Source organism: Fulmarus glacialis, unplaced genomic scaffold (assembly GCF_000690835.1).
Source record: "Fulmarus glacialis isolate BGI_N327 unplaced genomic scaffold, ASM69083v1 scaffold16946, whole genome shotgun sequence".
Taxonomy (NCBI): domain Eukaryota; kingdom Metazoa; phylum Chordata; class Aves; order Procellariiformes; family Procellariidae; genus Fulmarus; species Fulmarus glacialis.
This window is the reverse complement of record NW_009216368.1, coordinates 1-15323: the sequence shown is the minus strand read 5'-3', so window position 1 is coordinate 15323 and position 15323 is coordinate 1. Positions and strand designations below refer to the sequence as shown.

Here is a 15323-nt window from a genome sequence, read left to right as displayed (position 1 = left end):
ACAAAAAGAGTGAGAAGGAGCAGAGGGAACACCAGGCTCGGAGGAGGAGGAGGTGCTCCACGGTGGAGCTGATACCCACGCTCCAGCCCAGGGAAGACCCCATGCCAGAGCAAAGGGGTGGGACGAAGGAGCTGCGGCCCGTCAACAGCCTGTGCCAGAGCAGGTTTTCCCGAAGGACTACAGCCCATGGGAAGCCTACACCAGGGCAGGGGTTAGTGTGCCGGCTTCAGCAACTACCAGACCCTTCTGTGAGCCAGTTTAATTCATTAGTACACACTAACACACTTCTCCAGCTTTCCTCTGGTGCGTGGGGCGGGGGGGACATGGAAATGAGATGCGAAGGAGAACGAAGAAAGAGGCGATTTTTTCTTCCCCTGCTGGTATGTTTACGACAGCAGTTCACAGATGGGTTTGAACACAAGTATGTAGTCCAAAAGCAAAAGGAGAAAAGAGAGGAAGGGGGGAGCAGAACCTGTCAGAGAAAAATGCTGTTAATTCTCCTTACTGCCTCTGGAGGGATTGTGCCCATACTCAAACCCAGCTTGCTCATAAGGCTAAGAAACCAAAAGGTAGTGACACAGAAATGGGAATAAACTAAGTATCAAAGAAGTTTCAACCAAATGCTGACGTAAACTATCATTCTGCACTTTTATGAGAGAGAAACTTTAAAAGTATGTTCAGTCTTAACTGTTAGACAGTAAGATTCTGCTGAGAACACTTTCATCTTTTTTCAGGCATTCATCTACTAAATAAACCATCATATGAGACAGAGAGTACCTGAATCTTCACTGGTAATTCTTCAGTACTATCCGCTGGCCCCCCTCTAAAGTTAGAAAAAAAACACTTTGAGAAATGTCACCATTGCTACTTCCATTTCCAAACACAGGATTCTAGGACAGGTGAAGCAGTAAGAGTAAAAACTCAGACACTGCACTGTATTCCTTTAACGCTCACTACATCTTCATTTTGTTCTATTAGTACTCCTACTTAATCAGAGTTAGTTAATCAGAATTAGAGCAACATAACTGGATGCTAACATTAATATCTTCAATAGGCATCTTGCTTAGTTTATTATTATTATTATTGTTATTATTAACTAAAGTTAACAGGAGAATTTGGTGTTCAGCATTTTGAAAAACAAGCTTAATAAAAATAGTTATGATAAAGCTTTAAGTATTTTTTTGTTTAAATATTATATATCCTCCATTTTGAGAGGCCAAGATCTAGGGAATACATTAAAAAAAACAAACCAAAAACTGTTTCAAAAGGAAGCATGATAATAATATTACAGCTTCCATGTGTAACAATTTTTTTTTTTTTTTTTTTTTAAATTTTACTTCACAGGGCTTAGAAGATCACAGTAATTCTGTTGGCATTGGGGGAGATGGAGCAGAAAGAAGAGGTGAAAAAAAATACCTAGGCGCCTTGAACTGGATGCCAAATCAACTATACTACAAGCTTCGAAAACTAAATTGCATCTTCAGCTATGGTAAGTTTGATAAATCATTAGTAACAAGAGAACAAAGAAGCAAGGTGGGTTTGGTTGTGGAGGGTTTTTTTGCTACACCTGGATATTCCTATGGCCATCAAATTATATCTTTTTGTGTATTTTAAAAACTTATTGGAATAGAATTTATGTAACATCCTCAAAATTTATATGAACAGAAAAAAAAAAGGATGCAATATAAAATTCTGTGTGTAACTTTCAAATACATATTTTTAAAAACTAACACTGCTCTACTACATTTATCATGCAGGTTTTATGCTTTAATATTTTCTCTTGTACTATGAAAACCTCACCTGCATCTCTTTGCGCGTTCTGCTGTCCGCCAAGGAAGGAAGCCTTTTGTGCCTGGCGGCAGTGGTTTTGGTGAGTAACTATCTTTCACAGACGTGTTTTTTTTCGCAGGACTTACAGACTTTTTACATGTTAATCCTGTATTGAACAGCAAGAATATAAGAAAAGATAATTCATTATACCTAGTTATTTACATATAAATTCACAGCTTACTGTTCGTAAGTACAATCTCCTATGTAACAAAAGGGACTGTAGGAAATCTAACTTTCAGTCTAATTTTGCTGAAGTGTTCAAAAACTTTTGCTTTGCTTCTCAAAAAGAGGAGTGGACAGCTTATCTCCTTGCAATTATAAGCTGGTATACTTAACTGTTATCTGAGGTTGATCTAAGACACGCAGTTATTCAATAAAGGAAGCAAAGTTTTGTAGCTAAAGAGGTTTATTCAACATTACCAATTTCAGATACTTAACTCCCGTTGTCTCAAATGGGACCTTAGACAGTCCACGTAGACAATAAGGCTATCTATATGCTTCAAATTGCCCTCTAGTGGCTTTAGTGTGAAGAACGTTGGCTTTGTAACTGGCAAAATGCTCGAAGCTAAAGCTGGTACTCATGTTGATCGCTTCCACAGAACACCAGCAATATCTTCACTTAAGAGGAATAATAATGAAAAGTCATGTTCACTAGTCCAGCCTTTTGTTGTTGTTTAAATCATACACTGTCACTCAAAGTAGATTCAGAATAAATACCTAGTGTGGATGATCACTCTACCCCAGGTTCTGTGTAAGTCAGAAACTAACAAGCCCAGAAAACTGTTCACCTAGTATTTCACACAATTAAACTAGTGAGAACTCAGGTTATTGCTTCTCTGTGATCAGAAAAACAACTAATTTTGTAATGGTATAGAAATGCTAACTGTGGTAATGGGATTCCATTTCAGTTTGTTCTCAATAAGTAAATAGGATAGAGTAGTTTTCACCTCCTGACTCCCTCCCTCTCTTTTAAAACAAACAAAAAAAAAACCCCAAACCAAACAAAGAAAACCCCACAAAAAAAACAAAACACCACAACTATACTTAAGTTGGGCATTTTCTTCTTCCATCATCTTGATCACCACAGTTTATTTCTACAAAGACTTCAATTTGATTCATCCTTACCTCTCTGCTTCCAGATAACTAGAGCAAAGACGAAAGACAGCCAAATGTATTATAGTGAAATTTTTAGTAACTTATTGAAAAATATTTAGTGTAATGCAGCTATCAGTACTTAATTATAAATATTCAAGATACCTATGTTATTTTAAACATACTATTTATAATAGGTTTACATGAAGTTAAAAAAAAAGTCTTAGAACATTTTGTCCATTAGTAACAAATGCATGCTTGTTTTTTTTGGCAGAGGACAGTCTGCTACAGAAAGGTTACAACATCAGAAAAATTAGGCTACTTACTACCGCCACGCTTCCTAGAATTGAAAGCTTGTAGAGAGGATGCGCTCAGAATAAAAAGGTGCAATGCTTCCACATAGTTAAGTCAGCATATCCTACCATTTTTCCAGCCACGTATCTAGCAGCACTAAAAACAAGAGCAAGTTTCCTACAGAAACCACCGATGGTAGAGGACACATTACTGAATTAAGAATAAATGGAATTTTTTTGAAGACAAGTATTCTGCAAAACACTGACATTTGTAATTAAAGCTCTTAAACATTAAAAGATTATTTTGTAGACAAAATTTACTATAGTCAGAGAAAATAAAGACAGTATTACCAATACGAATAGTAGCTTTTCCTTTTCGACCACTTCCTAGGACAATAGTTCTTTTCTTCGGTCTAGTTTTCAAAGCATCCTTAGAAGATGGAGACATCAGCCACTTATACTGGAAATTTTTTTTTTTTAAAGACAGACAAATTGTGTTAGTAACTGATATTTAAAGAGGTGCTCATTTAAGATTAGAGGGGTTTTTGTCAGATATATGGAGAACACTGCTAGTTACAGAAAACTTAATAATAAACTGTAAAAAACAGGAAAAACAAAAATCACACAAAGCCCCAATTCAAACACAGATTCAATGCAAGTCTGAGCGCTACATTATCAGAAAGGGTTCCCAGAACACCACTATAATATCCCATCCAGTATTTTCCTTTCTCCTGTGCAAAACACTTCTCCTTTTATAGCAAAAAAAATGGCATCAACCTTATAAAAAGGAAACTGTTGCTTTTGCCTTTCATTCTCAGAAAGCTGGCTTGCTAGGAATGACTGGCTCAAGCCAAAGTTCTCCAGAGTAATAAAAGCCTCCCTAACATGATTTTCTATTACCAATAAAGTTAGTATTTTAAAAAATAGGAAGTTTAATTTTCACTGCCTGTAATGAAAATTCATCCTTATGCAGTAAAAGCCTCCAAACTAAAATTAAGACATAGTGATAATCAAAGGCAACTGCTGTATTTCAAACTTGATTTCCTTACAGCAACAGCTCTATTCTTAAAGGCTCCCCTTTCCCCAATAAAAGTTTTATTATTCCAGGTAGATACACTTAAGTTACACTGTCACTTATTTTTCAGTGTGCATCAAACTATAGTTAGTACAAAGTTCTAGCACTGAAGCAGCCGTTGAAGGAAATGCAGTTGACAATAACAAAAAGCTTATCTCAGACAACCCTAAACCCCACATCAGAGTACTAGGAACAGTATGCCAAAGTTATTCCCCCCAAATGCACAGGGAAGATTAAAATGCCATTGCTGTGCTCTAACTAATCAAGTTTGGTCCAAATTTATCATTGGCAAGAAATTTTTTTTTTTTTTTTTAAACTTCGAACTCAAATAATCCTTGTGTAAGTTTTGCTGAGTCTACAGCTTGATCTAGCTCCTGCGACAAGTGAATTGCTCATTTTAAACCAAAAAACAGACAGAAAGAATAAAATTAAATTGTAAACATCTAGAGCAAGAGTATCTTAATTTTGTTTTACTGCACACATAAAAGAGCAGCTATACTAGGTTAAACCTCAAGTTCATCAGCCCAGTAGCCTGTCTCCTGTCTAGCTGCCTGCTGCTGTTGTACAACATCTAAGTATAAAGATAGCAAATATATTAAGACAGTGTTGAAAAATGACTAAGTCCTTGAGCTGAGATTACGAAAGCAACTTGTTTTATAGACACCTTCAGTGGATTTTTCCTTTAAGTTATCCAGTCTCTCTCAGAAAGTACACAAACTTTTACCACCTATTACACCCAGTCATATCTACGATTACAATCCACTATACCAGCTACACAGTGCTGCCAGGATAATACAACTTTCCAGTTTGCGCTGCCCACCAAATTTAAAAGCATCCATCAGCAGTAGGCAGCTCTTCCTACAAACTTGAAAACCCAACCCAAAGGCTAGCACCTACATGCTACTGAAAAGCAAAGAGAAATAACCAGTTTTTATGCGGAACAGGATGGAAAGGCTGCTGTGATGGGTATCCAGTAAGCAGGCGATGACAGTACATTACAGGCTATTTGTGGCAGCCAAGACATGATCTTTTGTAGTTGTGATGGCTTATTATTATGAGACCATTCAAAAGCCCACCAAACTTCTCTTTGTAAAGCAACACAGCAGGACCTTAATATATTTTCTGCATAAGCAAAAGCATGGAGTTGACACAACAGGTGCTATGACGAGACAGTACAGAATGCAGCTCTGCCACTTCAAATATAAAAAAATTCAACACTTTACTGAGTTTTACTCATGAGAATTATGACAGTTAGCCTTTGGCAGGATAAAAAGCTGAAACTAGGGGTAGATGAAACTGTACACAGTACTAGGGATGATCATCCATGCAACTCTTTAGTTATCTGTGGGTGAGATACGGTATCAGTTAGGCCACTTGCTGCAAGAGTAAGCTACAGATATGTTTCACACAGAAAATCACATCTTACACCTATATGTGTCCCTACACATAGACTAAACTTAGTCCAATGGAGCCTTCATTTTCTATCAATATAAAATCCAGATCTCTAGCAACTACAATAGCTAAAAGAAAATAAAAATCCCTACTAAATTAAGTAATTTCCAAGATAGATACCCATGTTTTCTCCATTACAAAAAATGGACCGGCACATCCTTTTAAAACCTCACAGGTTTGGAGGCAGTACACAGATGACAAAAGGAAGCAATGTAGATGCTAATTGACTGTATTCTGTTTGACAAGTTTAAGCTACAAGAAATAAACATTGCTTCTTTAAATTTGTAAACGTAGTCTATGATGGATCCTCCATAAAAAAAATTCATGGAAAATCTGAAAAATAACTGAAATTTTTGTATATACTAAAACATTCAGAGTTTAGACTATGTCATTAGGGCTCTCACAAATATAGTCTTAAATTGTTTTTACTTGTACGTTTTTTTAAAATTGTATGGCTGAGTTTTGACTATTGACAGAATAAACAGAGTAAACAGTCCTTGCAGTTCTTTCTGCAACAGAGCTTAATGACCAACTATTTGTCTTCATTAATACCTCTGATGATTTACTAATTTATTTCCTGAGTTTTGACTCCTTAAAAAAAACCAAAAAAAAACCAAACCACAAAACCACACACGAGCAACACCCACACAAAACACAACAAAACAAAACCCCACATGACTGGCTTTCAATATAGAGCACATCAAGACACTACCTCAAAGAAACTCAACTGTTTTTTCCTTCATAATATCCAGGCTTCTGTAACTGAGCTCAAAACCAACTGTAAATCCTAGATTAGGGTAGTAAATGTTTCCGTTTCAAAAGAGTATCAACCTCAACATCAAATGTTTGCGTTCATCTTGCTAAACAGGTGGATTATCCCTTTCTGAGTGTCTGCACTGTTGCCACAATAAAAGCAAATGTTATTTACAACACCCTACTCACAGAGCTTACAAAATAAAGGATCTAGGCTGTTTTTATTTATGCAAGAAGCAAAGTTACTTAGCAAGCTGGTGGTCAGTCCTTTTTCATTCATATTGTTAACGAGGTACGAAGAATTACTAGCATGGCCAATAAGACTTAAGATACTGCACTAATTGGATGAATATAAAACAAATGCCTGGAGCTGAGTGACCTCTTAGTATATGGGAGATTCCCCCTAGAGTTGCTTCTTTTCATGGTTCAGCTTTCCAATCATCTTGAGCATCTCCAGGCAGACGCTATTTTCATGCGATCCCTGCAACATTTTGCAAGTGTTGATTGCATCTGCCAAGGAGAAAATGTACTCCTTCACAACCAACCTCAATTTCTCCAAAATTTAAGAGATTGAAGTGGGGAATGTATTAATCCTCAAGGAATTCTATACACAAACTTCTCAGTTTATTAGATACTCCCTACAGATCCACAGCTCTGACTTTTAAGCCTTTTCAAAATCAAAAGAGCAGTAAGTTCCAGAATAAGAACTGGGATTGTTGCAGCTCTGGGAAAACAAGAACAACAGTACACTCGTTTGCTGCCTCCTTTGGGAACTGAATTGGATTTCTGTGTTATAACCGAAAGACTCAGTATTTAAACAGTGTATCTAATCATAAATGGTCCAGATATTCAGTTTATGCACGTTACTGTAAACTCTCTAGGCACTATTAGGTAAAGATGGCAAGGGGTACTGTACTTTAACTAAACTCTGGTTTCTTAGATGGTTAGTATCGGAAACGATAGTCTCGAGTAACTTAAAAAAATCTTAACTAAGTAAATTATTGCCTAAAAATAACTTTCAAAATAAATTAAGTTTTCAATTTTAAATTATGATTTCCTTTACTTTTTAATGAAAAGTTATTACCATGTTAACAAGAAAGACACATGTAGCAGAGAGCCTTCCAGCATTCCAGCAGCAGTATTTATTTAACGTTCTACGGTCATGCCCAAGTATACACACACATTTCAATTTTTCTGTTCGTTAAATGGATATCCTGGTTTTATTACGTTACATCTTAAATTAGGTAAAAAATCATACAAAATTCCCAATACAGTATCATGTTGCTGCTAGTGGTTTTTTGTCTGTCTTTTAAACTGTTTAGGAGTCAGACTTCTGTGTATAACTACATTAGCTGTTTTAGATTCATTCTGAACAAAGCTGTCCTAAAAAAAAAAAAAAAAAACAATAGCAGATACAAAGAAAACCCCAAACTCACTGCAAAATGCCTACCACATACCTCCGAATTAGCACCATTTCCATTCATAAGAACTCTTTCAATAATGTTTTTCATCATAACATGATCTAGAATGAATTAAGATATCTTATTAAAAATTTCCTGTATGAGACAAGTATTTATGCAAACAAACAGAATAAGCAGTACGTATTACCTACCTTGTTCCCTTCCCCCATTTTAAAACTATTTAGCAAAATACTGTTGCAGGTTTTTTCCTTAAATGTGGTTTATTTCCCCCCCCCGAGTTACTGAAAAAAACAAACAAAAAAACCCACAAAGGGGACAAAGGTAGATACAGATACATACCAATTAATGGATTTTTTCTTATGTCAAGTACCACTAATGCTGTATTAGTTTGAAGAGCATCTAATAATGACCTTGCTCCTTCATTGGATATTCCACACTGCTGCAAATCAAGTGCTAAAATGTTCAAGGAGGTAAAAAAAAAAAAAAAATTCAGTGGCAAAACCTGTGGTCAATCTCTAACACAATTAATCCACACCTGCTGAAAACCTCCATTTCATAGAACATGAAGCATGAAAAAGAGGACATGCCATGTCTAAAAACAAGAATATTACTTTCAGAGAAGAAAACTAGAAATTTAAATCAGTATTATAGATGAACATTAAGAAGCAACTGCTAAACAACTGCAAAGGAAGGAATATGAAAATCATAGTTAAGTCACTGTTCTTGACAACTCCTAGTAGCTATCCCGGGCACCATTAATTCAACTGCCCGAGGTAACATCATATGCACAAACGCGCAACTTATGTCGAAGAAGTCTGAGTCAATGCTTCTACAAGTTCATCGCTTGCACACATCAGTAAGTTATGTGGTTGCCAAGAAATAATACTATGATGGCTTTGGCATTTATTTCAGGTTGTGCATGCACAGAGTCACAGAACTGTTGAGGTTGGAAGGGACCTCTGGAAGTCATCTTGCCGAACCACCCCCCTGCTCAAGCAGGCTCACTTAAAGCCACTCGCCTTGTACCATGTCTGAAAGACCCCCAAGGATGAAGACTCTACAACCACTGTGGGCAACCTGTGCCAGTGTTTGGTCACCCTCACAGTAAGGAAGTGTTTCCTGAGGTTCAGGAGGAACGTGCAGTGTTTCAGTCCGTGCCCACTTCCTCTTGCCCTGTCACCAGGCACCACTGGAAAGAGGCTGGCTACATCTTCTTTATAGCCTGCCTTCAGATATCTGTATGCCTTGATGAGACCCGCCCTGAGCCTTCTCTTCTCCAGGCTAAACAGTCCCAGCTCCCTCGGCCTTTCCCAAAATGAGAGTTGCTCTAGTCCCTTCATCATCTTACTGGCCATTTGCTGGACAATTTCCAGTAGCTCCAGCTCTCTCCTGTACAGGGGAGTGCAGGTCTGGCCTCACCAGTGCTGAGTAGAGGGGAAGAATCGCCGCCCTCAACCTGCTCCCAAGTCTCTGCCTAATGCAGCCCAGGATACCATTAGCCTTCTTTGCCACAAAGGCACTTTGCTGGCTCGTGGTCAGCTTATCCACCAGGACCTTCAGGACCCTTACTACAAAGACGCTTTCCAGCCACGCAGCCCCCAGCATGTTCTGGTGCATGGAATTATTCCTGCCCAGGTGCAGGACTTTGCACTTTCTTTTGTTAAACTTCATGAGGTTCCCACCAGCCCATTTCTCCAGCCTGTTGAGGTCCCTCTGGCTGGCAGCACATCCCCACCTTCCTAGGGATCCAAGTAAGGCTGACTGGCCTGTAGTTCCCTGGGTCCTTCTTCCCAGCCTTCTTGAAGATAGGAGTGATATTTGCTATCCTCCAGTCCTCAGGCACCCCTCCCAATCACCATGATCCTTCAAAGATTATTGAGAGTGACCTCAAAATGACATCAGCCAGCTCCCTCAGCACTTGTGGATCCATCCCATCATGGCCTATGGACTTCCGTATGTCCAGTTTGCTTAAATATTCTCTAATATGATCCTCTTCCATCAGTATGCATGCTACCTGTACACCTGGCTCAAACTATAAAACAATTTTCACAGGTAAGTATTTGATTCCATGTACAGAATGCTATGACTTACACCACCACCATTAGCCATTTTGTACAGATATACCGTAGAACAAATTACTTCTCCAAAATACTAGAGGACAATTCTAGATGACACAATAGTATTTGGACACTTTGACAATTCAAAAGAGGAAGAGAAATTTCTTTTGGAAAAAAGATTACTCTTTCCTAGCTAAATAGTGAGTTACTGTTCTGGCTACATTTGCTGTAATTGACGATTTTAAGTTTTCTGCCTGCCATTACTGTATTTAACAGTCAATATTTCACAATACCTTTTAGCCAAAGGTCCTCTCCTAGACAGTCTGCAAAGGCACTTGCTCCTCTATCTCCAACAAGCATGTTGCAGTTGAAAGTAATCCGCCTCAAGCCAGTCATATAGTCAAGGTCAGGTCGCCTGTAACGTAGGCTTTCAGCCCAAGCTTCACCATGTCTTTTCATTGCCTGGTGCTTTGCAAAGAAAGAAGCTGTTACCAAGTGCAAAGGCAAAGCCATTACTGATGATGAGAAGATCACAAGTTATCTTTCTTTGTACCTGATGTTTAATGGCTTGAGCGCTGACATAAGAAACACAGTTATACCATTTCTGAGTTCAAGAAATACAAGTCATTTTTAAACATTACAGTTAAGTCATGTTTGTTCTGATCATCCAATTTGCAATGCAAATTATTAAATATGGCTACAAAACATCTTACTACCTTCTTTTGGCAGACAGACACTTTCAAGGCATCTTGAATAGGAAAAACACGCTAGGAAATTATGTGCTTTCATGCAAACCAACATTAACATTAATTAGAATATTGTACTAGTCACAAGCTCACTAATCAGTTAATTAGTAGCTTCTAAACTGTAAACTCAATTGTGCTTACAAATGCTTAAGAATACTTAAGACATTTTTCAAAATTTGTGACAATGGAAGAGGCGCTCCCCAAAACAGGTGTTAGACATTTAAAGCCCTAATCCTCATTTAAAGAAAACACATGAGTCTGAGTGTTATTTCTTTAACTGATGTTTACTAAGAAATACCATATTTAAATCCCACACCAGTAAACTAAGCTACTTCTGGCATACAAAGACACAAATTTCAGGATTATTCACATACTTAACATCAGTATTCACATATACTACTCACAAAGTGCTTTGATGGATTTAGAGCTTCAAAGTAAAAGAGAAGAAAATCAAATGTATTTAAGTTCTTGTAAACATTTGGTTCTAAGAAAGGTGATTAAATTACCTTTAATACATTTGCTATATGTTCTGCCCCTCGCCATGTGAGGCTACATCCTGTGAAGTTTACGTATCTGATAGTAGCTGAATTCTTTACACTCTGACAGATTGCTGAAGAAAACAAAAGCATGCATGTTATCTACACACACCACAGCCAAATTATCAGAACGCACTTTTTCACTGCCATATTAAGAAGCTGAATCGGCTTTAACAGTCAAAAGCCTTAACAAAGAACTAGTGTTGAAATACAAAGTACATTTTAAATACCTTCGAAGTGTTCTAAGATCATGTATTTCTAGCGCAAGTGTTTAGCAAAGACTATCTGAACAAGCTAGAACGTATTTTATTTCAGTTTACTTATGTAAACATGAACAAATCAAGAAAGAGTTAACCTCAACCAAATACTATGACTGTTGTTTTCAATAAAAGTATAAACAACATTATAAAGTAGTATGGCTATCTACTAGCATCAGGTGAAGAAATTCAAGTCTTTAAATGTTAAGTCATGTAGAATAAAGTGACGATTGTTATTTTAATCACTGTAGACAAATTTAAAACAGTAATGGAAATACTGAAAAACTTACTTATTTAAAGGACTGAAAAAGAGAGAAGTACATTTACACATTTTTGATTCTGAACTTACTTTCTAATCCTCCATCTCCAATTGGACAGTGGGCTAAAGAGACACTCTCCAGAGATGAAGCTGTGGCCAAGCCCTTCAGAATAAAAAACAATGTTTGTTAACTAGCTTGAAAAGCAAGAATACAAACGGAGAAAAGACCAAGTCACCCAAACTGCTCAGAACTCTTTGTGATTCCTACAAGAACCTCCAGGCGGTTCAGAGGAAGGTCAAAACAAGTGAACCTCAAAGCTCAGTCTAAGCTGGTTCGTTTCTTTAGCACAGGAGGAGCCGTAGCCTATGGGCAACAACCAGCAACCTCCGTTCCTAGAAGCCACTCACGAGCGAACTGGAGTGTTCCAATAACACATCTGAAAGACCTGGTTTTTATCTCCTTGGTATCACACAACTTTCCTTCTGTCATGTACATGCACAGCAGTTTCAGTCACAAGCATAAGTTATACACCCCAAACACAGGGCAGAGATGTTGCTAGGATCTTTCTAATAAGCCTTGATGAATCAGGGCAAGGGAAGGTTATGTGATTTTCACAGGTTCAGCAAGACTAGGTTATACTAAATGTCTCAGCAGAATCATTCATACGATGAATAACACAAAGATATCTTAGAAGAGGAACATCCTTGTCTGTGACAAATATTTATAAAATTTAGTTGCTATTTCTTTATGTTCTAAGCATATTTTCCATTTATTTGTATACTAATATATTCTCACCTTTGTTAAAAGTATTAGATCTCTCTCCCTCAGAAGCAAACCCTGCAGTTCTAAATTTTTTAGTACATCTGATATACTGAGACAGCCTTTGACAGCTTTGCATAGTTGGCCAGTCAAGTCTTTTGATCGAATTGCTGGAATTCTCCTTCTAAAGTAAGTTTTGTATCTTTCAACACCTAGTAAACAACAAAAATTACACATCAGTAAAATCCAGCCCTTATTGACTTAAAAGCAGTCATAATCACACCTTGCTTCTTTGCTGCTTTTCTTAAATAGAAATAATTCCTCAGGTATTACAGTTCCTCCCCCCATGTATTCAATCACACAGAAGTTTTATGCAACAAATTCTAACACGCACACATCAACATATTTGTCTTTTATAGCCATCACTACAAACCTGATTCTCCAAGACCCTGTTGATGAAAACTTCTTATTCCAATAGAAGTCAGAGTCTTATTATGCCTGATAGCATTCAGAAGTGGTGCCCAATCAGCAGCTTTGATGCGATCTACAGTTACATCAAGAGCACCCTGACTCAGGTTAGCCTTCACAGCTTTCAGTGGGACAGAGCCTTGAAGAACACAAAGATGTTCATAATGTGAGTAGAAATCCAGCATGCATTGTCTTCTTATTTTGACTGACTCAATCATTTCTTTTATGTGATGTCTCTCTAAAATAAGGGAGAAAAGAAAAAAAAAAGATACAAACTTTTTCCAATGTACAATTGATTTCGCAACACAGTCTCAGTTCTACACGCATACCCAAAACATATGTTCATGCATACTGTATAGCATTTACATGCCACACTTGATGTGGCAGCTAAAACACTGACATCTTGTGATGCTCACCACCTGTGTAAGTATAGCTGAATGAATCAGGGATTGAAAAAAAAAAAAACAACCAACAAACCTGCATTTTTATTCTCCCACACAAATAAGTATACGCAAAACACAAAAAGCCTAATGTTCAAGCACTAACTGCTGTAAAGTTCTTGTTTTCCTCTTAAAATTTAATTTTGTAGTGTCAGGGTGTGCAGACTCCTGAAAGTCTTGGACACTCCCTGACCCAATATCAAGGGATACAAGTGACTATTCCACAGAGAACTAGTCGTGAGCTTCTCTGCTACTTCAATCAGAAATCTAAATTCTCATAACACAGAATAAAATGTGTGTTTTCCTAAATATTTTTGCTATTGCATACCTTATATACTTATCCCAGTGAATTTAGGAAAGCATTTTTCAGGCATAAGTTTTTGTTACACATTAGTACCCATCTAGCAAAACAGTACTAACTCCCAAGTAGAATCTCCATATACTGCTATGGCACAGCTATTAAGAATAAGTAATTCCATGGTCTCAATAGGAGTATTTGTCAGTATATTTAGAGGACCCATTTATTTACCTATTTACTTTACTTATTTATTACTCAATTCAGCATTAAGTATCCCACACGTGATATCAAACATTGTTCACATTTTTTCGTATTGTTAAAGACTAGAAAGTTTCAGCCAATCTGCTGAAACATTCTGTATGTCAACATGGGCAAAGAATTACTGGATATGTACAAGCATGTGAGGATAGCCATTTGTAAGAATGTAATTTAGAAAAAAAAAAAAATCACATTATTAGTATTTGAATGACTGAAACTGTAATAATAATAGGAATGGAAACTCCAATAATAGTTCCTCTACAGCCTTTTCTTTCTTTTATTTGAGCTCTGATTTACTAGCATTAGATAACGACCACATTGTGGCCACAGGAACAGAAACAGCTAAATTATAATCCAACACTTCGGGTTTAGAAAGTGACCATCAATTGTAAAGCGCCACTGACTTCAGGTGAGGTATCAATGTGCAATGTGTTAGCCTTTTATCTCCAGAGCGTAAGCAATATTCTTTCACAGTGGCTTTCGTTGCAACACCTGAACACCACGCCTCTAACTGAAGGAAAGCAAGGCTCTCCTGGCCCTAGCACTTAAGTTTAACCCACTTGCAGGTAGAAAGGAGAAGGGCCAAACTAGTCAGACCCACAATAATTTCCAATTCAGAAACAGCTATGTAAACTAGAACTCTTCTGTTCTGTGGAAGCTAGTGCATCTGACACAACCCTAGAATATCTTGACTGGCTCTGAGAATGTACACAGGGGACAATTATTCACTACCTCTTTCAACACAGAAGCAAGAAGACATTAGATACCAGCTGCTGACAATCTGAAGTAAAAAAAGAAACAAAGCACACAGTAAAACTGAGAAATCCAGTTCCATGCTAAGAGTTTTTAGGAAGCTGTAAGTTTATAGCGATTCAAAAAACAGCTGGGCAAATTTATAGGGTGGCAAAAAAATTCCATACAAGACTGCTGACCACAGAAACAATGACCATGCCCTACATCCGGAACTGCAAGACACACAGAGGAAGCTTAACGACATGCTTACTCTCTGCTTATACACTTTATTAAGCATAGTCTGATGGTCTGCTGCGGCTAAACACATTTTATTTGACCTGCTGGACCACTGTATTTAAGTATATAATACAGCACCCACCTAACGTACGCAAATAAACAACTCTGGTTACACTTGAGGTAAAATAGTTTTTTTCTGCTTCACCCACTCAATACTGCCACCCACTCAGGGAACTACTTCAGTGCTCCGCCTCCCCAGCAAAGTACACCACGAAACCAGCGTGGACCGGGGACTGCGGTGTTCGCCATCAGCCACGGGGATACGAGAGAAGCGCCCGGGGCCGGGGGCAGCGACAGCC

At 37.7% G+C, this 15323-nt stretch overlaps 1 protein-coding gene across 1 annotated transcript; it reads right to left on the bottom strand.

The window, feature by feature from the left end:
* Nucleotides 1–777: 777 nt before the first annotated feature.
* On the bottom strand, nucleotides 778–13217 carry CEP78 (centrosomal protein 78kDa; the record flags this gene model as incomplete). The annotated part of the gene is made up of 10 exons (XM_009579283.1): nucleotides 12965–13217; nucleotides 12568–12743; nucleotides 11862–11934; nucleotides 11226–11329; nucleotides 10267–10441; nucleotides 8256–8369; nucleotides 7953–8017; nucleotides 3567–3675; nucleotides 1801–1936; nucleotides 778–823 (listed from the first exon to the last, which is right to left on the bottom strand). Coding segments are annotated over exons 1-10 (1251 nt in total), but the record flags the coding sequence as incomplete, so codon positions are not given.
* Nucleotides 13218–15323: the final 2106 nt, after the last annotated feature.